The sequence below is a fragment of the Diabrotica undecimpunctata genome, chromosome 1 (genome assembly GCF_040954645.1).
Source record: "Diabrotica undecimpunctata isolate CICGRU chromosome 1, icDiaUnde3, whole genome shotgun sequence".
In the NCBI taxonomy this organism is placed as follows: Eukaryota; Metazoa; Arthropoda; class Insecta; order Coleoptera; family Chrysomelidae; genus Diabrotica; species Diabrotica undecimpunctata.
Window position 1 is genome coordinate 5,633,867 of NC_092803.1, and position 25,984 is coordinate 5,659,850.

General features: G+C 33.7%; 1 protein-coding gene across 1 annotated transcript; it reads left to right on the forward strand.

The window, feature by feature from the left end:
* The first annotated feature begins 712 nt into the window (after positions 1 to 712).
* LOC140437586 (putative inorganic phosphate cotransporter) lies at positions 713 to 24,111 on the forward strand. The gene is made up of 9 exons (XM_072527191.1): positions 713 to 1,007; positions 3,614 to 3,753; positions 6,898 to 7,210; positions 7,524 to 7,741; positions 10,377 to 10,529; positions 11,023 to 11,155; positions 14,891 to 15,135; positions 16,721 to 16,850; positions 23,973 to 24,111. Exons 1-9 carry the CDS (start codon positions 923 to 925, stop codon positions 24,002 to 24,004), a joined length of 1,449 nt encoding a protein of 482 aa, XP_072383292.1. The 5' UTR covers positions 713 to 922; the 3' UTR covers positions 24,005 to 24,111.
* Positions 24,112 to 25,984: the final 1,873 nt, after the last annotated feature.

Here is a 25,984-nt window from a genome sequence, read left to right on the forward strand (position 1 = left end):
CATCTTAGTTGATTTATTCTGATGTCTTCTGTTATATTGTGCTTAACACCCACAATTTCTCGTATTCTTTCGTTTCTAACTCTGTCTAATCTTAATTTTTCAGCCGCCCTTCTCCAGAAGTCCATTTCTGTTATTTCTAATGATTTTAAGTTTTTTGATTTTAGGATGTCTTACATATGGAAAAATATAGCAATTTATTATGCAAGAAAAGATCAAGTGCGTCGTTAGGACCAAGATGAAGAAGAACGATTAATCTTAATATTTTTGATCCGTTGTGAAAATCTGAGCAGACGTGTACTGAATATGAATTTTAATGTTCTTCGAAGACTCTGCATCAGTTTCAGTCCATCTATCTAGTGATCGTCCTCTAGTTCTCCTTCCCTCGTATTTTCTCTGAATATTTAGCCTGTCCATAAGGCTAAATATGTCCACGATATCTTTGTAAATAACAACCTAACTATAAGTCGTAGGTTATCAACCTAAATATTGCGGTGTAAATGTAGCTATTAAAATAATTACATACACAAGTTTATATCGACGATCTTAAAATTCTATATATCACACGTTTAAACCATTTAATGTATCGTAATTAAGTAACGATTACTAAATTAATGTAACATAATTAATATTAAATTTTATTTTAAAAATAGCTTGACAGATCCAAGTCAACCAAGTCTTTAGTTCATTTTTTTTCTTATCATTCAACGTAAATTCTTTATTTAGAATAGTTTTATTTGTTCACGGATACATTTTGTTATTCTTCCTTTGTTCAGATATTTGACACTGCTAATCCTTGGTCGTAATTTGAAAACAAGTAAAGTTTTCCAGTTATTGTTGGGCTGAGCATTTGCAGGTTTGGTTCTAGTATGGACAGATACCTATAGCCTTAAAATAAGTTTCCTCAAAGTAATTACTATCAAAAATGAGTTGTAAAACACAGAATGTAGCCGAAGAAAAGGCCCAAGAGGCTTTAGGGTTGTTAAATAAGGATGTAGTTATAAATAAGGGTAAGTGCTAAATTTTTAATAATTTACGGCGGGTTCAATACCCTACTGACCAAAAAAATATCTACATTTATCTTTACTTTTGTAATTTGCTTTATATATCGCCATTTTAATTATATTTGTCTGTAACATCTTGTCTGTAATACTTATCCGTGGTTTCACACAGCATATTCTATTTTACCATATCCCAATAGCCATTTTTTCTTGTCATATATATCTTCTTCAGTGAGGTCTCTCTTTTCCACTGCTGTATTTATTTGTCCGTTCTACTGTAATCTAAGACGTCCTCTTTTTCTTCTTCTATTTGGTTTATATTTCCAAGTTCTCAGCGGTATTCTCGTCTCGTTCTTTCTTCGCATATGTCCATACCAGAGCTGTAGAAAATTAATTATATTTTCTACAATAATTTGTTTATTGTTCTAATAGATATAATTATTCTCAATAATATATCTTAATAAATTAGAGACTATGCGATCAGCACGACATCTACTAAAGATATTTCTAAAAGTCATCCATAACCGAGTTTATCAAAAGTTGGATTTAGATATTAGTGATACACAGATGAGATACAGAAAGGGACTAGGTACTCGAGAAGCTCTCTTCGGTTTGAATATTCTTACACAATGAAGCCTAGACGTTAATCAGGAAGTACATGCATGTTTTATCGATTTTGGAAAAGCGTTTGGCAGAATACGCCATGATAAGCTAAGAGATATTCTTGAAAGAAAGGACATAGATAATAAAGATCTGCGAATAATTCTCAATCTATATTGGAATCAGAAAGCTAACATCAAAATAGAAAATGAGATATCACAAGCAATAGAAATATGTACAGGAGTATGACAGGGATGCATTTTGTCACCGCTGCTATTTAATGTTTATAGTGAAAGCATCTGCCAGGAAACCCTTTTGCAAGCAAACGAAGGAATCGTAATCAATGGAGAGGTTGTAAATAATATTCGATACGCAGACGACACTGTACTAGTTGCAAGAACAGTAGAAGAATTATAACGATTACTTACAAATATAAATATTGCCTGCAACAATTATGGCATAAGTATCAATATAAAAAAAACTAACTATATGGTTTTCAGTAAGAACATGACACAACCAGCACATATTAGTATAAACGGCATTCAAATTGAAAAAGTATCAAGTTACAAATACTTGGGTACTTCAATAAACGAAACTGGAGACCAAAACAATGAAATAAAAAGACGTATCGAAATTGCCAGGGCCACTTTCATAAAGATGAGGAAATTCTTCTGCAACAGAGATATAAGCATCCCTCTTCGATTAAGAATGCTAAGGGGCTACGTATTTAACACGCTATTATACGGTTTAGAGGCCTGGACTCTCAAACAGAACAATATAAAAAATATTGAAAGTTTCGAGATGTGGTGCTACCGTCGAATGCTGAAGATAAGTTGGGTTGAAAGAGTTACAAATTTTGAAGTAATGCGAAGGATAGGAAAAGACCCAGAAATTTTGTCAACGATCAAACGAAAAAAACTCGAATATTTGGGTCACGTGATGAGAGGACATAAATACGCATTACTTCAAAATATAATGCAAGAAGAAATAGAAGGAAAAAGGAATCCAGGCCGTAGAAGAATGTCATGGCTGCGTAAGTTGAGGGAGTGGTTTGGCTGTACCACTAATGAACTCTTTAGGTCAGCTGTAAACAAGGTCAGGCTAACCTTGATGATTTTCAATCTCCGATAGGAGTGGCACAAGAAGAAGAAGATAGTTCTCACGCTTCTCAAATAGAAGCAGTTTTCAAATAACTTATTTTATTAAATAGTTAATTAACTATATTAAATTCTAATTCTAATTTCCTTAATTTTATGAAATCTAAAACGTCGATCTAAAACTACGCACTGTTTTCCTAATTGTTCGAGGACTTGTGCGTTTATTTTGCGATCCATCCATGCTATTTTTAAAATACTTCGGTAACGTCATATTTCGAATGCTTACAGGTTTTTAATGTTGGAATATTTTAGTGTCCAGGCCTCAATACCATACAAAAGGGTGGAGTAAATATAACATTTAAGTATTGCAACCCTTTAAGGTGTTGCAGCTCTTCTAGTGTTCCCGCTAGAAAGACGATATCGTCAGTATAGCTTATGTTATTAAATGGCTCACCGTTTATTATTAGGCCCTTTGAAATCGGCAACGCTAATTTTGAGTTGGTTTTACTGTACAAATTGAACAACAATGGTGATAAAATACACCCATGGCGCACCCCACACCGAATCTGGATATCTCCACTTTCACTTTTGCTGTTTAATTCCAAGAGGGGTTACATGTAATTCTAATGTCCCCATTGTCTAAGTTCTTCATTTCTGCTGTTTCCGGTTCTAGCGTCGTTTTTAGAGTTTTTTAGGTAGTCAATCCACGTATGCTTTTCTATGTGGTTTGGTTCTATTAGTTCCTTTACCTCCGCAGACCATAAAAATCATATTCCATTTCTTTCGAAAAGCGTTTCCAGAGATAATATTAAGTAATATAAGTTAATAAATCTTCTTGCATACAGTCTACTGTATGTATCTATGTAGGCTATGTTTACTAGAAATTTAAAATATAAATATCTAAACCACACATTTTAGGACCAACGATTGGCAAGAGACATTCACAAGCACTTATTCTTTGTATTTTGCTACATTTTTGCTTTATCATCAGAACAGCATTGACTGTCGCCATAGTAGCTATGACCAATCCAAACGCCAGCAGTAATAAAGATATACCGGTAAGTTTTTTACTACATTAAATTACAATTAAAAAAATACTTAAGAATAAGAAAAATATATCTTACTCCTGATGTGTCATACGATATTTGGACATTCAAGAACCCTTGCTTAAACCTAGTTATTATAAATTAAATGCCATGAATATTTCTAACTATTACTCGTATAATACCACAAAATAAAATGTACTGGATAACTTAACCTTCATCGGACTTGCCGAGGTCTATTTTGACCCCAGATCACAATTTTTGGCTGTTACTTTATAGATCTTAACTTTTAATTGGCAGTCTTCCATCTATCTCTAGTTTATATATTGTATTGATAAAAAATTATGCCTACAAGAACATTTAACGGTTAGATTAAATTTGAACTTCAATTTTATAGGCTTGGGTCTCCTAATACTCCGGCCAGCCTTTTATGTCATATAAAATGAATTCTAATAAAGTTGTAATAATGTGGGAATCCCATAGATTTTACGGATTAGTACCGACTATGAGTGCACTATCGTTTTATGTAAGGGTTTTGTTCAATTTTTTTCACATGCGAAAAATCATATAATTTTTTTGCTGTATTACTAGCTACCATTCTACCACAATTTTACAACTATTTCTCATTCTTTAACCCTTCCTACTCACATTTTAACCCCACTCCGTTAGAAATACAGACAGTTGTAAGATAACAAACAAAAAAGACTCTCTCTTGCCTGTTACCTCTCGCTTGGTACAGACGTACCGCTCTTGCCTGTTGTCTATCGATGAGAACGGACGCTCTCTCTCCCCTGTTGACTGTCGTTTGGTAACAGGGGTGTTTTCTCTACTGTTGACTGCCGCTAACTAATTATCTTTCGCAAAATGTGCTCTATCTCGTGATCTCAGTGTTAGTACCGCGAAACACGTGTTCAGAAACCGATACCCGGACAGATTCCGCGTATGAAAAACAACCACGAGTGTAAGCCTGTCAATACCACGAGTATGTGGAGCAAAAATATTGGTAAGACTTTGTATAAACTTAATTTGCTATAATCTGTATAACCTTTTAGCACATATCCTAATTTATTTGAACCAGGCCTATGTAATACAGTCCTCTTTAACTGAAATTATATTTATAATTTCACATATGTACACCCTTTTTGTACAGGTTTCACATGTTTAAATGGGGAATTCCCCGAGCTGCGCTAAAATTTAACGAAATAATATAAATAATATATTTAGTTGTGTTCCAGCGTCAGTTGGTTTCTTGTCGTATTTGTGAATAGTACATAAAATTCTGAACATGAGTTACGTTTCATTTATATCTAGCCGAAAGTAACTGAGTAAAGATAAACTTTTTTGTTTACTTGAAAGTGATGAAAGAGTTGATAACAATGAGGATACAGCAAGTGATTTAGAAAATGAAGACAATGTAACAGAGGTAGATGAAGAAAATGACCTTATTATTGATCAAAGCATAGAGCAAAATGAACCAACAGTTACTGACTCCGAATGCTCACCGGTATATGTATCTAAAATGGAACTCAGTGGTCAAGGTTGCTAAAAAAACACAAAAGTGAAACGCGCAAAAGCCAATATTAGTAAACATGCTCTAGGACTTGAAAATTACAGTGATGATAAGTGTATGTTTGCGTTGATTCTGTAGAGATTCAAGCCTATATTGGAGTATTGCTTATACTTGGAGCTTTCCATGGATCAAAAGAGGCGATCAATATACTTTGGTGGATCGATATTGCTTACTGCCGTCCTATAATATCAGCTGCTATGTCTAGAGATAGGTTCAAACAAATAACTTCATTTATACGTTTTGACAATTTTGAAAGCAGACGAAAACGAAAATCAGTAGATAAATTGGCCCCAATAAGAGATGTATGTAATATTTTTATTTTTAATTGTAAGAAATCACTTAATCCAGGAGACCATCTCCGTGTAGATGAGCAGCTCGTGCCTTTTAGAGGTAAGCGCCATTCCAAGTTTATATGAAGAGCAAAACTGACAAGTACTGATTAAAGATATGGGCCCTTGTGAAATAAACTACTTCTTTTATTGTAAACATGCAAATTTATTTGGGTAAGTTTTTGAATTGCTAATAAGAAAACCAGCAAATTTTTAAATCTATTAATTTTTAGGAAAACAAGGTCCTAAGGCGGACAAAGCTCAAGTCCAAAGAGTTGTCCTAGACTTGATAGACCATTTGGAAGGAGGGTGTGGAATAACAACTGACATTTTTTTACGATTTTACAACTTGCGGATAAGTTTTGGGAGAAGAATATAACTCTATGTAAAACTCTTCGATAAAATAAAACGTTTATTTCAGGGGAGCTTCTACCAACATAATATAAAACAGATTATTCAACTATGTTTGCTTCGAACATACATCGAACGTGAGTCTCTTATGTTCTAAAACCAAGAACTGCAGTCATCTTATTTTCAAGAGAGCACGTTGACGACAAAGTGGCTGGTGAAGAACACTCCTATAAACCTGAAATTATTCTACATTACATCAAAACGAAAGAAGCCGTCGATACAACCAATAAGTTAGCTTATAAAGGAATATGTTTTCAGACGTTATAACAACAAGCACATTGAAAAGAATAAAAAGTGTCATATGGCAGATGTATTCCCAGAACTTTTGAATATTACTGAGCCCAGAGTAGAGCAAACAAAAAATACAAGGGGGCGGTGCCATGTGTGTTGTAGAGGCAAAGACAGAAAAACTAGTAAAAAATGTGTAAAATGTAACAATTTTGTATGTCTAGAACACGCAAAATCAGAGATAGTTTGTGTACATTGTACAAATAGTATGCAGTTGTTATTTAGTCTGTTAGCGTCAGCAGTAGAATGTATTTTGTAGTAATATGTAATGTGTTCAATAATATAAAACTAATGTATTACTGGTACAGTTTTTTTTTCGTATAAGCATAGTTCACCCATTTAAGAATGGTGTCCGTTAAGACCCCGGCCCGTCTTTTGTGTAATATTTTGAGGCCAGTCCGATGAAGGTTAAGCACCCTTTTACTTGAGTTAAAAGATCTATTTACTCTTTGATGACTTTGCTTTAACTTATCTCATCATACAATTCGGCGTCTTTTTTCCTTTTGATTTCTACTCTTCAATAGGATATATAATCTGTTTAAAACAGTTTTAATTTTACAGACTTATAACTGGAATGACAAAAGCTTGATTATGGCATCATTTCTATGGGGTTACTGCATTCCTCAAGTAGTAGCAGGATACGTATCTGACAAATATGGGGCCAAATGGTTCTTAGTCGGAAGTACCACGGTGACGGCAACGGTAGGTCTACTGATGCCTTCCGCAGCTATATATCTTGGCTCAAAAGGGGTCATGATGTGCCGATTTCTACAGGGTATATCTCAAGGATTTTTATATCCATCAATGCACGCAGTATTGGGCAAATGGATACCAGTTCCGGAAAGAAGTAGACTTGGTACTTTTGTTTATTCAGGTAAGATCATTTAATTTTGTAGAAAATAGAACGATTATGTAAAAAAAAGAAATGGGTATAAAATCTTAGAAAAAGAAATTAAGCGCAACATTTAAGACGGGATAAATGAACCGTCCGCTATTTCCAGTAGCAGTAATGCATTGGTTAGTGATCACTGAAGTGGTGTCTAGGGTCTTAGGAGACTGAGACATCGGAAGCCCTGAAGAAAACATCAAAGATGAATATAATAAACATTATCATAAAGTTCCAGATATTTAGCATAATTCTTAAGCTCAATAATATTTATGTTATCATTTTTATATCAATGTTTCAGGTGCACCATTAGGTATAGTTTCTTCCTTAATATTAACTGGTTACATATCTTCAACGCGTTATGGATGGCCAATGGTCTTTTATCTCTTTAACACCATCACATTGATTGTGGTGGCTATTTATGCCTATATTGGCAGCAACGATCCAAGAAGTCATCCCACAATTAGTGAAGAGGAGAAAAATTACATTATAAATAGTTTAAACACTGCGACTGACAGGGTAAGTAATATGAATTAAGCATCCACTACAGCGGCATTAAGCATTATAACATTATGTCCATCTGTATTAGCAAATATGTGTTATACAGATAATTAAAAAAATGACAAAGTTAACAAATAATGACAAAGTTAAAAGCACTGATGCGACTTCGACAAATATCATCAAGATTTCGATCCTTTTATCAACGGACAGCTCATATATAAACTCAAGCTACTGGGAATACTTTATACCATATACTCACTAAAACTGATACACGTTTTTCCAATAATCTGGACTGACATTCTCCTCCTACTCAGTCCGGGATCCTATGCAAGGATATGGTGGCGTTATGATGTTTGATTGACTGTGATTGATCATTTATGACTATTTGTCCATTTGACTGTTTTAAGCTTTGTGAGATGTGTTAATGATTGGAACATATCATATTATTTTCTTACATAAATTTCTTTCTTAAACACGTCACTGTAATATAATTTTCTTCATTATATTTTTTTCTAAATGTATCTTTACTCTCAAAAGGTTGAGTTTTTCGTTAAATGTCTTTTAAGTTATTTACCTCATAAATATCTCAAATTTTATTACCTTCACTCTGCATGTCAGAACCCTTTTTTATATATTATTTACACAATATTTCAATCGACAAAATTTAGTCGTCAGTTAATTTTGTTCAAGCTTTATAAAAGACATTATGAGTTGGCCCTTTCATATCTATTATAAGAAAATATTATTTCTGGAGTCGATCCGTCGTTATCGTTACCATGATCATCATCATAATTCCGGCTTTACAACACTGCGCAGATCCTAACCACTTCAAGAATTTCTCTCCAGTCGTCTCTATCCATTGCCTTCCTCCACCAAGCACGTATTCCCATATTTCTCATGTCTTCATCGATATTATCAAGGAACCTTGGTCTGGGTCTTTCTCTTCTTCTCTGACCAATGGGTCTATCAAAGAGTATTTTTCTAGCTGGGTAAATTTGTTCTATCCGCATTACATGCCCTGTCCACCTCAGACGTCCTATCTCAATATGTTTTACGACATCAGGTTTCTGGTATATTCTATAAAGTTAGAAGTTGTATCGTCTTCTCCACACTCCATTGTGATTCACCGTTCCATAGATTCACCTTAGTACTTTTGTTTCGAAACATCCTAACGTGTTTTTATTAGTTTTTGGTCCAGGTTTCTATTATCTTATTGACCTGTACAGCCATTTGAAAACGAACTTTTTTTTTCAAATGGTATAAACAAGTAGAATTGTTTTAAATATTTTGACGTGACAACGTCTTAAATTAGGTTGTGGCTCGGAGTCACTCATGAAAAAGTATAACGCCCGCTCACGTCTGTTACGATGAGTCATCGAACGAGAGAGAGGCCCGCCGGACCGGCGAATGCCTTGCGTCTCTCTCCCACTCAAACATGATCGGTCCGCTGCGCGCGCAGCACTAGAGAATTAGGCGCCTATCCTCAACAAAATCACTCAAATAGAAATTAGTTAAGTTTAAGTTTACATGTACAATGTTTTAGTAAACAAAATATATTTCTATAGTTAAAATTTGTGCAATTCTTATTTTCATTCAATTCCTTGTTCCTATTGTGCAATTTAATAATATTCATATCAATAAATATTCTACCGAGAAAAAGACGTTGTCACGTAAAATCTTCGCCCGTAAAACCGACTTTACAGGCAACAGATTTTTTTATTGTTTATTTTAATAATTACAAACGATCGAAAAAATGTTTACTTTTTGGTTTAATTTCTAATATTTTTTTGTTTATAAATATTTTTTGTCTGTTGTCACGTCTGTTGAACGTTTTTATACTACATCTACTTGAACTACAATGTGTAGTTTTTTTAAAATATTGAAATGAATGGAAAAAGTCGCTTTTTTTCTTTAAATGTCAATTAGGAACCATGACGCAGTAATGATTTCGATATCTACGAGATGGTAACTTTTTTCTTTTTCTATTGACTCCTGAATATCTCTAGATATTGGGGTTGAAAAATAGCGCCAAGTAATTTTTCGATTTTTCAAGTGATTTTGAATGAAAATTACTAAGTTCTCGGGAAAAAACCGGGTTGAGAATTTGAAGTTCGACGTTTCGGCACCCATTTTGGAGCCACTATCAAGAGGGATATGGTATCGTTCAAGTTTGGATCCTCAATATGCCTATTTCACTCACTCGTGATGTACCAGTATCTTGTTCTGTATAAATACAAGAACCGTCAAACGGCACTGAGGTCTCAATCTGCTTACTACTCAGTGTCGAGTGGCGACCGGTCTTATCCGTTGTATCTGCTTTTATGCAGGAAACGCTATGCACGGAAACAATATGATCGGCATAGGTTGGGGCGGGAGGTCGCTGAAGGAGCGGTCGCCAAGGTGTTTACTTTTTCAAAATCTATTTTGTGGTCTGTCTGAATATGATGTTGGGCTAGGGCTGAAGTGGTATCGGAATGTTTTACAGATATAAAATGTTCGTAAATACGGTTATGGATTCGTCTGTTTGTCTGTCCTATATATGTACGTCGGCAACTGAAACAAGGTATCTCGTAGACCCTCTGGTCTTCATTGTGCAATGAAGATTTTGCAATGAACCATATTGTTTTCTAATAAGAAACTTTACTGATTTTAGCACAACCTGATGGTTCCTTGGAAGGAAATGCTTACATCCAGGGCATTCCTAGCTTTGTTAATAACCAATATGTGTTTTAACTTTACTCACTGGATGTTTATATCGGAAACTTCTATATATCTTGACAAGATAATGCATTTCGACCTTAAATCTGTAAGTATACCAAGTAGAATATTAACTTACCGAAATACATATTACTTTAAAACCTAAACTAGGTGCTACAACTAAACAAATTTGTATTGATACTTATAATGAATTTCTGTCAAAATGTTAAAAATGCCTATTTATGGACATATCCGCTTATTCTTCTCACCGATTCAATAGGTATGTTTTATTAAAAATTAAATGTATAAATCCAAAAGAATCAAGTTCAAACCGTTTTCGACCTAATCAGTCCATCTTCAGTAAACTTTGTTCTACTTGCAAAATAACCTCAAAACCAAACAGTAGTTTGGTATGAATGAATTAAACTGTACTTAAAATTGTTAAATTATCACGCAATATGCCGATGGACTTGGATTACCTACAGGGAACATAACTCCTTACTCGAAAGAGTTTTCTACATCCGAATTGTAGGAAAGTTAAATGCTAAATAAATGTTATTTTAATCATTATTTTATTGTTTGACAGCTAATATATTTTTTAGAATAGCATTCTGATGTCTCTTCCTTATCTAATAGAATTTTTGGTTGGATTTGTAGCATGTTTCATAGCAGATTATTTGTACGCAAAGAACACTGTTTCCACCAGTGTTATAAGAAAGATTATGAACAATATCGGTAAGTTTTTTATATTTTGTACCAAATTTTAACCATCGCCGAATATTTGACAATACCTCCTCTCAGCTGTAACATGAGTTTTGTGGGAAAGACGAAAAACCTTTTTTAGGGTCACCTTCTGTTTTCATGTGATATTTTTTTGTTACTTGTTTTGTAGTATATGTATAGGAGATATTGCATAAATATTTTGATTCAAAGTTGATGAATAAGACATATAGACTAGGCGGGATCTGCAGAAATTCAGACCATAACGGACATTTTCCATAGGAAGCTATTTTTTGGCCGAAATCCCTTCAGGATGTGCCCAATATCGATAATCACGATATGCGCCAGTCGCAAACCCTGTGCTAAATTTTTTATTTAACAAAATCTGAAAACAATTGAAAATTTCTCGTTTTTTTGCTCCTATTTTCGTTTATAATTCGGAAAATATTGATCCCAGATAAAAATTATAACAAGTTAAAAGTTTCGTTATTCAATTTTACACAATATTTCGTTCGCTAGAAATTGAAAATTTAATGTTTATTGTTGAAAAAATAGCAATAATTGGAAAAAAAAGTACAAAAAATGAAGTTAATCCTTTAAATGTTTTCGACTTTCTATACTTGACTAACAAGCTCCATATTCCGCCTAGAAAAACTTTTTAATATGTTTAACACGTGTGCTAAATTTTGTTAAGATCGGTGGGATAGGTTTTGCATAATAATTTTGCGATCCAGCCTACTGGAAAAAATCGCCAATTTTCAAATTTATAGTAGGTCCTAAATAAGGCTCTCAGATAGTTGCAAATTTTTTTACATATAAAGGAAGGCTCAAACTTTCAAACGCTTTTTGTAAACTTCAAATCGGTTCACTAGGAGAGCCTAGAAATTTTTTAAAATTTTAAATATTTTTTAGGCTTATAAACAAATTGAATAACTTTACGAGCTTTAAACATATCCTTCCAAAAAAAGAAAAAGACTTTAAAAAAAATTATTGAAGATTGAGTTAAAATAAAGTTTATTTATGGAAAAAAAAATTTTTTTTCGTTCGCCTTTGTTTTAACAACTTAAATTATTTATTAACAATTTATAAATACATATTTGTTTACTAAAAGTAACAATTTACTTCAATGTATAAATTGCAGGCTCAAAAAAAATGCATGAACAGAAAATGCAATTACTTGTTTAACATACAATTGTTTATTGCAAATTTCCCAATTTGCAATAAATGTTATTTGAAAATATGATATTTGAAATCCTTGTCGTCCGAGACATCGATTTAAGCAAAAAGAGCAAAATTGGTTAACAAGAAGCCAAGATAATGCAATTTTTAGCGCGCGCTATGATTTTAAACTCACCGATTCACATTTCGAGTGAATGTCCCCCACCACCACCTCTCATGCATTCCGAGCGACAGTTTACGCGAAAACGGTTTTTTATTTGTCTTTTTTATGAATGTTGGCATGAAGCGCATTACGTAAAACTTTGATATAAAAAGTACTTGGCAAGACGAGGGTATTTGTTTAAAAACGAGCCCTCTATCACTTATGGTTACACGGCAAATGTACACCTTCAATATCTCGGCAACCAGTAAGCCGAATGTATCTTTTTTTTAAGAAGCTTCTTTTTATGTTCTTTAAGTGTATAAATTTTGAAATTGATATGTTTAAAGCCCGTAAAGTTATTCAATTTGTTTATAAGCCTAATATATACAAAAAATGTTTAAAACTTTAAAAAAATTTCTAGGCTCTCCTAGTGAACTGATTTGAATTTTACAAAAAGCGTTTGAAAGTTTGAGCCTTCCCTTATGTGTATAAAAATTTGCAACTATCTGAGGGCCTTATTTAGGGCCTACTATAAATTTAAAAATTTGCGATTTTTTTCCAGTAGGCTGGATTGCAAAATTATTATGCAAAAACCTATCCGACCTATCTTAACAAAATTTAGCACACGTTTTAAACATATTAAAAGGTTTTTTTAGGCGGAATATGGAGCTTGTAAGTCAAGTTTAGAAAGTCGAAAACATTTAAAGGATTAACTTAATTTTTTTGTAATTTTTTTCCAATTATTGCTATGTTTTCAACAATAAACATTAAATTTTCAATTTCTAGCTAACGAAATATTGTGTAAAATTGAATAACAAAACTTTTAACTCCTTATAATTTTTTCTCTAGGATCAATATTTTCCGAATTATAAACGAAAATAGGAGCAAAAAAATGAGAAATTTTCAATTGTTTTCAGATTTTGTTAAATAAAAAATTTAGCACAGGGTTTGCGACTGGCGCATATCGTGATTATCGATATTGGGCACATCCTGAAGGGATTTCGGCCAAAAAATAGCTTCCTATGGAAAATGTCCAATCCAAAACAGATCTCGCCTAGACTAATACCCTTATTATCAAAGCCCGCGGATTATCAAACTGCAATCTTCAAAACTCGGCTTCTTAAGTTCTTGCTTAAAACTATGTGGACCTCTTAAATTGTTGTAACGCTGTTTTTCAAATCTCTCAAATATGATACAACACATCGGTGAGAAACTCAATAAAAAACTATCAGATCGCATTTTTGAAATAAATTCACCTTTCCACAAATAAAATTTGACGGCTTTTTTAGATTACACACGCTGCATCTTTTCTTTTCAGGATTTCAATCCCAACTTAAACTTAAACCCCACACTTAATTGCTACAATACACTATATTTCCATGATAAAAAGTGACCACTTCGGTGATCCATTGCAAATTGACATCATTCGCCTAAACCGGTATGAACAAAAGCATAAACGTAAATATTCCTCTTTATTTGATGCGTAAAATATCCTAAAGCGGCTTCACGATCAAAGAAATACAGGAAAAATACACATCCGTGCTATATAAACAGACTTAAGATATTTATATTATCAAATTGCAGCGATGCAAAAGGATTAAAATTATTTTTCGGTGTTTTAACGTATACAAGGTGATTTGGAATGCTACAACGTGGACACCCAAAATGTAACTATTGATGTTATGTCAGCTGTTTTTATATGCAATGAGATAGAAGGTATTGTTTTAGATGGAATATTTACTGTTAATACTTTTTTCGACTTGGTGGGATATGCCCAATAAAATTTTAGAGATAATACACCAAATTACTCATTTTCTTGCAAAAGTGTAGATAGGAGGTATTGTCACATCACCGACGCGCGACGCTATGCTAACTATGTTTTAAAAGAAATACCGCTTACTTATTAAAAAATTTTAATTTTAAGATATAAAAAAACTCAAGTAAAAATTTTCAATGCTTTAAGGGGGCCACATCGATAAGGTGCCTCTTAAATGGGTCTCAGAGCCTCTTAGATGTTTAGAAAACTTTTTTATCAATAAGAACGATTTTGTGTGGTCCACAAATATTTCTAAGCTTTTAATAAGATGTATATTTAAATTTTTTAAAAATAAATAAAAAGTATGAAGCAATCATTAATTTCCGATTACCTATTTAAAAAAATACAAATTGTGTTTATGTCATTATGTTCATTTATATTTTTGATAAATTGAAATTACAACTAATTAACATTATATTTAATATGTATTTAAACAGCTTAAAATGCAGATCAGTTGCTTTACTTTTCCTGTGTTTTCTCTTAAACGAGCACTCCTCTTCAGCGACTAGCTTTTGATTCCCCGAAGGTGGTCGCTATTGGAATGCTTTACTGTAGTAAAAAAATGAATATCTTATTTAATTTCTGAAATTATACACCCATAAAAATATTTCAGGTATGTTCATACCAGCAGTTGCTATTTTTTTGCTAACTACAACCGGAGCAAATGATAAAAACTATGCCATTTTAAGTATTATCCTCGTCAGTGGTTCTCACGGAGCTGGTAAATCTGGTCATGTTGTCAACCATATGGATCTGGCTCCGAATTTTTCAGGAGTTATGATGGGATTTACTAATGGATTTTCTATCGTTATATCTTCGTTTGCTCCTGTTTTGGCGCAAATCATTGTAAAGGATGAGGTAAGTAACTAATTAAAGATAAAATGATTATGTTCTTGTAGTTTCTGGTAATTTCCTTTTCATAATTAGGTAAGTTCATTTTCATAAAGCAGTAAGAAAATGAAATGTCCATCATTGTAAATGTAAGAACAATCAATTGAAGCAACTCCACATAATTATCAGCACAAAAAATTTATTTAAATAGTCACTTATCCTTTGCTTTAAATATCGTTGTAAATATCGTTGCAAGAAATGTCTGGATTTGGCACAGAAACCGAAGAAAGGCGTTTTCGTCGTGTAAGCAGTAAAACTTAATGTTTTTGTAATGTCGGTTGTTCATTTTTTATAATGAAAACAGAACCTTTAGAAAGAGACAGGGAGTCTGGTTGTTGGAAGGATGAAGGTTCGGCGTACACATCCAAGAGATGGTAGAGGCGAATAGATAGGTGTTAAATGGAGTTTTTCAGTCGGTGGTAACCCACGCTGCCCCTTCTCAAAGGCAAATGTTCCTCAGGATATCTAGCGCATATAGCACAGTTTCAAATGAGGCTCTATTGGGTTCTGTATGAGCAAAAAACGATATTTTTCTTGTAAATGAAATAACTTGATTTTTTTGAACCGTGCTTTGTATAGTCTTTAGAATTCGTTCGAAGACACATTGCTGTGTGCATGGATTAGAAATTTGGTAGGGCAAAGAGCAGAGGTGTAGTAGGGAGTCGACTGATTACTGAATTTAAACAGCCATTTTGATCACTGTTAAAGATAATGGATGTGTTCTTTAGACCATCTTTTCCAAAACTCTCCTCGTAACCCTTGGATTACTTGCTAACGATTCAGACGGGGTTATGGGGTTTTGCTATTTACTTGTAACATATATATATATATATATATAATATATATATATATATATATATATATATATATATATATATATATATATATATATATATATATATATATATATATAATATATATATATATATAATATATATATAATATATATATATATATATATATATATATATATATATATATATACCTATATATATATATATATATATATATATATATATATATATATATATATATATATATATATATATTATAATATAAGAGATAAAGGCATACGGTCACTTTCGACTTGGAGGCCTCTCATAAAGAAAATACCGTTCGCTCCGCCCGTCAATCAAAATCCTACTGTCAGAAATGTTCGCGCCAATCCCAGCGCCAATCCGCACGCTGGCCCCCACGCCAACCTCCATCCAAACCACGTGACCACAAACGTGACCGTATAAATCACCAGTTCTCTATTCTCAGCACCAGTAATGCATTGATTAGTGATCAGTGTATAGTGTCTGGGGCTCGGGAGAGCTCTTCAGAGCTTCCGAGATCTCGGAAGCTCTGAAGAAGACCTTGAAGAGGATGTCCAAAGCTCGGCGCAATGATAATCAAAGCATTTCAATCCGGAAGACTGTTTTTAACACTAATTTTTGTAATAGTAATAATCTTAGCTGTAGGTTTAAATTTATATATAAATATATATGCAATTAAAACAAAGCTCTCTATGTGCCAGAAATCTTAAGCTATGATAACTCTTAATTTCTAGCAAAATATTAGTCAATGGCGAATCATTTTCTACTTAACGATGGGATTGAATATATGTGGTGTTATAAATAACACATTATTTACATCGGGAAAAAGACAACCATGGAATGAAGGAAAAAGGCGAAAGGAAGGTAATTATTTTTAAATTTATAAGAAAGCTTTATTTTTAAGTCCAATAGAATAAAAGGAAAGTTTTGCCATCGGTTTTGATCTCTAGAAAAATTGTACTTTATTTCCGTCTCTAACACTTACAATTCTTCTATATTTCCCAAATCACATAATTTTTAAATCATCTTCGATGCTCGCTAAGCAAAATTTCTAAGACATATTAGTAAATAATTTTCAAAGACCTTCCTTTCGGTAATACAGTATTGCCCGAAATAAACAGTACTCAAACTGAAACAAAGGCGTCTCTTTGTGAGCGCTGTCATACCCAAATTAACTAGTATAGGCCTCTTAAGTAATCTTCAAACAGAAAATTGGTAAGGTCTAATTGTTAAAAATGGTGTTAAGTATAAAGAAGAAAGTATTTCTGATGGAGCATTATTTTCGCTCATACGGAATCGGCCGACGTAATAGTGCAAGTCTGCGATACGTGTTCGATCAATAATTCACACAACGATTTTATAAACGTTCTATGAGTAATACTGTAATTTTAAAGGTTATGGAAAAGTCCAGAAATACGGGTAATCTATTGTGCCAACGAAAAGGAAACTCGAGGCGTCCCGGTACAGTTAACAACAACAATAACCGTGAAGGTGTTTTTGAGCGAATCTTGGAAAATCCGAAAGCCAGCCAGACAAGGACAGCGTTGCATGTTGGCTTAAAAAGAACTTCCTTGCAAATAATCCTAAAGGAGCTGGGTGCAATTACGTTCTCGGCGTTATCGCAGTAGAGTGGAATATTGCACCCGAATTCTTGTGTTACAGTATGGAAATCCTGAATTTTTGAAAAATGTATAGTTTTCAGACGAAGCATATTTTCATTTGTCAAGCCATGTAAAATTTTGCACAAATCGATTTCTGGGCTTTGCCAAACCAGATGAGGTTCAAGAAGTTCCTTTCATCATCATCAGTGGTGCTACAGCTCTAGTTGAGCCTTGACCTTCCCCAGTCTATTTCGCCAGTCGTTTCTGTTCATCGCCAACCGTTGCCAATTTGCCGCGCCGATTTTCCTTGCGTCCTCGTCCACACCGTCCCTCTATCTCAGTCGTGGTCTGCCTCTACTCCTATTTCCCACTGGGACCGATAATAGAGTTCGTCTGGGTGGGTAATTTTCATTTGCTCTTGACACATGTCCAGTTCATCTAAGCCTACCTATTTTTATGAAGGATATTACATCTCTACCATTTACTATTTTTTTATACTTCTCGTAAAATTCGAAATTATATCGCCTTCTCCAAATACCATTCTCACAGAATGCGCCCATTATTCTTCTTAGTATCTTCCTTTCGAAGACGAGCAGAAGATTTGCGTCTGTTTTGGAGATGGTCCATGTTTCTGACCCATATGTCAGCACTGGTAGGATGAGTGTTCTATATATTATTAGTTTGGTTTTCTGGCTTAAATTTCTGTTTTTTAGCTGCTTGCTTAGTCCAAAATAACATTTGTTTGCTTGCAGTACCCTCCGTTTTACTTCTTCAGATGTGTCATTATCGTTTGTTATGAGAGAACCCAAATATGTAAACTTATTTACTACCTCAAAATTATATTGGTCTATACTGAAGTTTTCGTCGGCGTTTCTAGCTCTATCTCTGTTATTTGAAATAGATGCTAACATTTTGGTTTTTTCCTCGCTTATTTTAAGGCCCATATTTTGTGCGGCTGTCAAGAAGGTGGAAGTCATCTCTTTAAGTCCTCGTGTAGTACGTGCGATCAAATCCAGATCGTCAGCGTAAGCCATAATCTGCGTTGATTTATTAAAGATTGTTGCCTTATTGTGTAACTCGGCATCTCTTATAGTCTTTTCTAACGCTATATTAAAGAGAAGGCACGCCAGCGCGTCTCCCTGCCGTAACCCTGCATATGTTTCAAACGCTTGTGACATATCGCCTTGTATTTGCACTCTGCAGATCACTTTACTCATAGTTGTTTTTACGAGCCTTATTAATTTATGGGGAATGTTAAGTTCATTCATGGCTTCGTATAATTTACCTCTTAGGACGCTATCATACGCTGACTTAAAGTCCACAAAGAGATGGAACGTGTCAATATTAAATTCATTGGTTTTTTCTAAGATTTGACGTAGCACGAAAATCTGGTCAATTGTTGACCTACCTGGCCTAAAACCGCTTTGATATTCACCAAGGATTTCTTCCACGTACGTACTTAAACGGCTGTACAGGGTGTTGGAGAATATTTTGTACATTGTATTCAGAAGAGTTATACCCCTATAATTTTTACATTCCAACAAATCTCCCTTTTTGTGCAGTGGACATATGATTCCAGTGCACCATTCCTCTGGCATTTGTTCTTCTTCCCAGACTTTGACTATTATGTTGTGAATTTGGTGCATAATGCTGTTAACTCCATGTTTGATGAGCTCTGCGGGGATACAATCCACTCGTAGGGACTTGCTATTTTTGAGTCGCGTGATTGCGTCTTTCACTTCAAATATTGAAGGAGGTTCTACGTGAGTGTTATTTCTTGGTTTTTGGGGTGACGCATCATTTTCCACTTCGGTACCAAGTAGTTCTTTGAAGTGCTCAACCCATCTGCTTTGTACTGCGTCAGCGGTATTGACTATATGTCCAAGAAGTTCCTTTACATAATGCAAACGTGAGTGTCTGGTGTGCAGTTCCGGTACACGAAATCATTGGTCCGTACTTTATCGAAGTAAATGGTAAACAAGTCACACTTAATCAACAGAGGCACATACAAGTTTTAATACGCTTTATCCCTAATCTACAGTAATTCTGCCGTGTACGTAATTTAACATTTCGAGACCAATTTTTTCAGTAGGACGCGGCAATTTGCCATACTGCTGTCGCAATTCGTCAATTTTTTCAGAGACATTTTCCAAGCAGATTCATTTCACGATTTTCTGACTTCCCTTAACATTCTCATTCTCCAGACCTCACATTTCTAGACGCACACATTTGGGGCATGGTTAAAACTGCCGTTTTAAACCTGCACCACAAACCATCGATGAATAAAAGGATGTCGTTAGAGCTTTCGCGGACCCCTGAGACCCCTCATACCATGACGAGAAACGTCGAATATCGATATGAATTCTGTTTTGCGAGGAGGAGCACATTTAGAACATATAATAAAGTATCAATATTATGTATTTCTTATAACAATAAAATAATCACAAGTATAGTACTGTTTATTTTGGGCCATACTGTATTTCTTGTTTATATCTTTTTCCTTTCGGTACAAACCCATAATATATTGCCATTTATTAGCTAAGTGAGGGATTTTGTAGATACTATTTTTATGGCGGTTTTCCACTAAACAGCCAAAACAAGAATTGTGTCGAATAAAACAAATCTGCAACTTTTCGCAAACTTTTTGAAAACTGGCTTAATCTGAATTTTGCCGTGATTGTCAATTCTGGGATCCCAAAAAAGATGCATAAAAGTTTACTACTGCTACCTCTGGGCTTTTCAATAAAAACCCTCTCGTAGGGGGGAAAAACGGAGAACATCGATTTTCTGTACGCCGTAGAAAAAATATTGCAAACAAAAATGTAGCTAAAATAATTCTGATGAAAAATGTTTGCTACCGCTTTTTGTGTAGAACGAACCGTTTTCTCAGAAACAACTCTTGAAGTGACCGGTATTTTTGAATGTCAGATACGCGCGCGAAATCAATTTTTAAATAAAATTTGTATCAACTCGACGGTAAAAAATTGACATCTTTTGATCAGAATGTTCTATCGACAAAAATGAAAATGCTTTTTAAAGGTAAAAAGTGCAGCATTTGTACGCCATTTTTGTGTTTTGCCACAAATGCAGTAAGTTTCTATCGTTGCGCGATTCTCCCCATTTTTTAAGATTCTCATCCTCAACATCGGCTCGAAGCTTTCGAAATGTGGTGTTATAGGCGCATCTTACGTATATCCTGGGTTGACAGAGTTACTAATGTGGAGGTCCTGCGTAGAATGGGGAAAGAATGTGAAATTCTCATGACCCTCAAAACTAAAAAGTTGGAATATCTAGGACATGTAATGAGAAATCAAGAACGTTACGGCCTTCTCCAGCTGATTCTCCAAGGGAAGGTAAATGGTAAGAGAGAACCGGGAAGAAGACGCATTTCCTGGCTTCAAAATTTACGAAAGTGGTATAACACGACTACTACTGAACTGTTCCGCGCTGCAATAAACAAAGTAAAGATAGCCGTGATGATCGCCAACATCCGGAACGGATAGGCACTTTAAGAAGAAGATCCTCAACTAGAAGGAACTAAATAAAAAATAAAAAAAAATAGGAGCGCAATGTAACGTGTAACTTGTAATGAAATTAGAAAGACAATTACGATGTCAATGGTATAGTTACAAAAAACTAGATAGAACAAGAAGCAAGGGACCAGAGCAAGAAAAGCAGTCTAAAAGACAGAATTTTAACCCCAAGAGAAATGTCTTCATCTTTTTCTTTATAAGCAATTCTGCTTGTTCATTCGCGGATTAATACCTTCATGGAAGGTTGGTATTTCATCTTTTGCGCGGTCATCCAATACTTCTTTTGCCGATTGGTGACTTATCTCTTGTTATTTTGACAACACAGATCTCCTCCATTCTGCTTATGTGGTTATTCCATTCTTTTTTTCTATTTTGTGTCCATGCATTTATACACTGTACGTTACATTTCTTCTAATGTCTTCACTTCTCTTTCGATCTATCAGCATATTTCCTGTAATTCTTCTCAGTACTCTCATCTCTGCCGTTTCCAGTAGCCTTATGTCTGTTTCGCCATATAGTGTTATTAAGGCATCCTGCCAGTCTATTTGCTTTTTGTAATTGATGTCTCAATTCTTTGTCCAGGTCTCTTAAGCTGGACAGTGTGACTCCCAGGTAATTTATGTCATTTATTTGTTCAATACTGATGCCATCAATTTGTATTTTATATCTGGTTGGTTCTTTGGTTGTTTTTAGTTTTCTGAGATGAGATTGTCATCTTAAATTCTTTTGCTCTTATGCTAAATTTGTGGACCTGTCTTTGCAGACTATCTTTATCTTGGGCTATCAATATTGCGTCGTCTGCGAAACGGAGTATTTTTATTTCTTTATTTCTCATTCTGTATCTTCTTCCTTTGGTAACACTTTTGATGATTTCACCCATGATTAAATTGAAGAGCATGGTACTCAATGAGTCCCCTTGTCTTATTTCGCTGCCTATTTCTAGAGCTTCTGTAAGTTTTTCATCTATTGTGACTTCTATTTTGGTATTTTTTAGATGTTTTCAATAGTTTTTAAAAAATTTAGGGGAATTTCTGTATTATACAGAAGATCGACTACATATTTGAGTCTTACTCTCTCAAACGCTTTCTTTAGATCAGACACAGAAATGCTAGTCTATTATACCCTAGTTATTTCTTAGTAATTTGTTTTATAACTAATATTGCATCTGTACACGATCTTTCACTGCGAAAACCCTGTTGTTCATCTGCTAAAATTATTCTCAGATTAATTAGTTCTTGAAAATTTTAGTTGTAAGTTTTAGGGTAGTATTTAACAAGGGTATACCTCTGGTAGTTTTCTGGCTGCTTTTTATTTCCTTTTTTGAATAGTAGAATTAGTTCGCTCGTTCTTCATTTTTTCGGTATTTTATTGTGTTTTATAATTTTATTAATTAATGTTAATTGTTCTGTTATTGTTGCTCCACAATATTCCAGTAATTTGTTTGGTATTCCGTCTTTATCTGCTGCTTTTCTCTTCTGTTTTTCAAGTATTTTAGGATCTTGTCCATTTATAACGTTCCATCTTATCCAGTGAGAAATTCGATTACGTTCAGAAATACACAAGCTAGAACTAATCTAATGTTAACTTCTCCTCTATTTCTCATGTGCAACTATTATAATTCCTTAAGTGCTTACTGCGATATATTTCACTGCAGTGTAAAGCAGCTTACTAGGATGGCTGAGATCTACCTAGGTGATTGAGTAGTTTCTTTATGTTAAGGTAAAATACTCAAAAAATGTGTTATTTAGTTAGTACCTATTAATTATTAATATTTCATTTAACTTTAGTATTGTATTTTGTCCTATAAATGGATTCTGTTGGACAATAAACGCTATTATCTTATATACTAAAACGCTAAGCCCTTTTCTTATCCACCACTTTACTCAAAAACCATATTAGATAATTAAAATATTTTTTCGGAATATTATTAGTATTACGTATGAGATTGTCAAGATATACTTTTGGTTCAAAAATTCACTTCCGGTTTTGAGATGACCGGAAGTTAAAATTTACTTTAAGTTTTAGACCCCACAATGTATATATGGATCGAAAGGTCTCGTCGAGACGAATCTAAATATGTACTTCCGGTTGCGATCCTACACCGGAAGTGACCCGAAACGCGCATAAAACGTCAAGATAGAGCAAATCTGACACCGGATTCGTGATCAGCATGCAAAATTAACTGCTAAATGATATCCATGTCGACATTTGATGAACTAAAAATTGCATTCCGGTTTTGAGGTCGACTTCCGGTTTCGTTTTTATTAGTCAAATCAATAGAGTAAATAACAAAAGTTTACATAACTCCCGGTGCCAAGCAAAAGTTTTCAGAAAATGGAGATATTGTAACAAAAAACATTGTTTTCGACGAAATATTTCGTGATATTTAATACACTTTTTACTTGCATTATTATTGATGAATGTTATGTATATTCTTGCTTATATTGTTTGTATTGATCTCTTAATTTTTCTCGCAAAATAAAAATTTCATTTAAAAAACTCGATGTCGAGTTGGTCCGCTAGTTATTATTATTATTATTATTGGCTTCTTCAGCTCCGCATAGAGCTTTTTTAGGTAGTCAATGCACGTATCCTTTTCTATGTGTTTTGGTTCTATTAGTTCCTTTATCTCTGTCCTTTGACTATTATTAAGCGCAATATTTCCTTTTACAGACCGTAAAACAGTGATAAATCAGTATGCATAAATCAAAAAATCTAAAATAGAAGATTTTTATAAATCAGATTGTAAAACCGAGATATTTTTGGTAACTTATTTATCTTATTAAGAGTCGTTTATTCTTAAATATATTTTTGTTTAATTTACTTATTAATATTTCTCTTTTTATTTTCAGTATCAATCGAGACCATCAAAATAAAATCATAAGTGTAAATATTAATGTATTTATTTTTATATTAAAACTATAAAACAGATAATCGTTTATTATTTTACAGTTTAATAGGGAAGATTTACATAACTATTTATATATCACATTGTCGTCAATAAACTTATAACTAAACAGGTTGCTGTATTTAAATGAACTAAAATAAACTTAATAGGAAAATTAATTTAATAAAAACTTTAAATATCTCAAGACAAAAAATGACAAATAAATGGATATTTGACTACAACCTGAAATCGAACAAAAAATGGACTTTGTTTCGTTTTTACTAAAATTACGTTACAAAATTACACGTTCTAGCCTTCTCAAGAATTTCTCTCTAGGGTCCCTATCAATCGGCTTCCTCCGCCAAGCACGTATTCCCATATTTCTCATGTCTTCATCGATGTTATCAACAAACCTTTTTCTGGGTTTTCTTCTTCTCTGACCAATAGGTCTATTAAGGAGCGTTTCTCTAGCTATTTTTCTAGCCACATCCACCTCAGACGCCATATGTTAGTATATTGTACGATATCTGGTTCTTGGTATATTCTATAAAGTTCGAAGTTTTTTTTTTATTTTTTTTTATTTAAACACAGAGCCACATCAACCACTCAGGGTTATTAGTGGCAATAGCAAATACAAGAAATATTACATTAAATACAATTAAATAACTTGATATCTTTTAAATAGCTTAACACTGTTGAAATTTTTTTGGTGAGAACTATTTTGAGACTATCTATGAATCCGTGATATCTTCTTTTTTCCATGAATTGTTATCAAGTATTTGTGTGTTAAGGCAGTATGGCCAATTCTTAAACGATTAATAATAACTTGTTTTTTTCTGTTTGAAGGAATCTCCAGGACAGCATTTATTTTTGGGCAAATTACATTTAATTTTGTACCTAATTTTTCCCAACGATTTTGTGGTTCAGAATGATTTTAGATCGGTGTACGGATATGTTTTCCATTTTGCAGTATGGTTTAAGAGCGTAGGCGCAAAATTTCGGGCCAATGTTTTTTAAATGCATATTTTTTTTTCGAATCCTGAGAAAACTAATAAATATTTTTGAAAAATTTAAAAGCAGAACGAGAGAATACATTATTACCAATGGCCAAAAGTCCCTGAAAACTTCTATAATGTTTATTTTAATAAGTTACAGGGGTGAAAAAAAAAAGAGAAAATTTAGTGTGATTTTAAATTTCAAATATCTCATTCAAAAAAACTTTTTGTTTATTCTAAGTGACTTTCGGCCCTCGGTAATAATGTAGTCTTTCATTCTGCGTTTAAATTTTTCAAAAATATTTGTTAGTTTTCTCAGGATTCGAAAAAAATGAATGCATTTAAAAAGCATTGGCCCGAAATTTTCCGCCTACGCTCTTAAGTTCATTCGACTTTTGTTTGCCAGTTGATCTGCTTTTTCATTTCCGTTAATACCTGTATGTGAAGATACCCAAATAAAAGCCGCTTCCTTTCCTAATGATCGAAATGTTTCTAATTCGTTTTTATATTCTGTATAATAGGGCTGTTGGTATGCATTTGTTTTCAGTGTTAAGAAGAGCTCCCAGGTATACAAATTCGTTCGCTTCGATGACGTCGTTTTCTATAACAAGTTGGCGTAGGTTTTGTGGTTACGTGCTTATTTTCACATACTTCGTTTTGTTGGTGTGGGTAATACCAAGCTGCAAGCTCCATCTCTTGCCGTATTGCTCATCCATTGGTAGATCGGATAAATCAGTGCATTCTAGTCCAAATATCAGATCAATTTAGATTTTAACTACTGCGTTAGCTTTTTTGTTTTTTTGGTCCAAGTTTGAACCACCGATCAAATAGATCATTCACGGTGACGTGAATACGATTCGCTCGCCTGATCCGCTTGATGAAGGACTCATGAAAAAACTATAAAACTTCTTTAGGCGGAAGTTTTGAAATCAGTTTGAAGATTTCCAATTATAAAGCACTTTGATAAAAAATGAGACTTGTT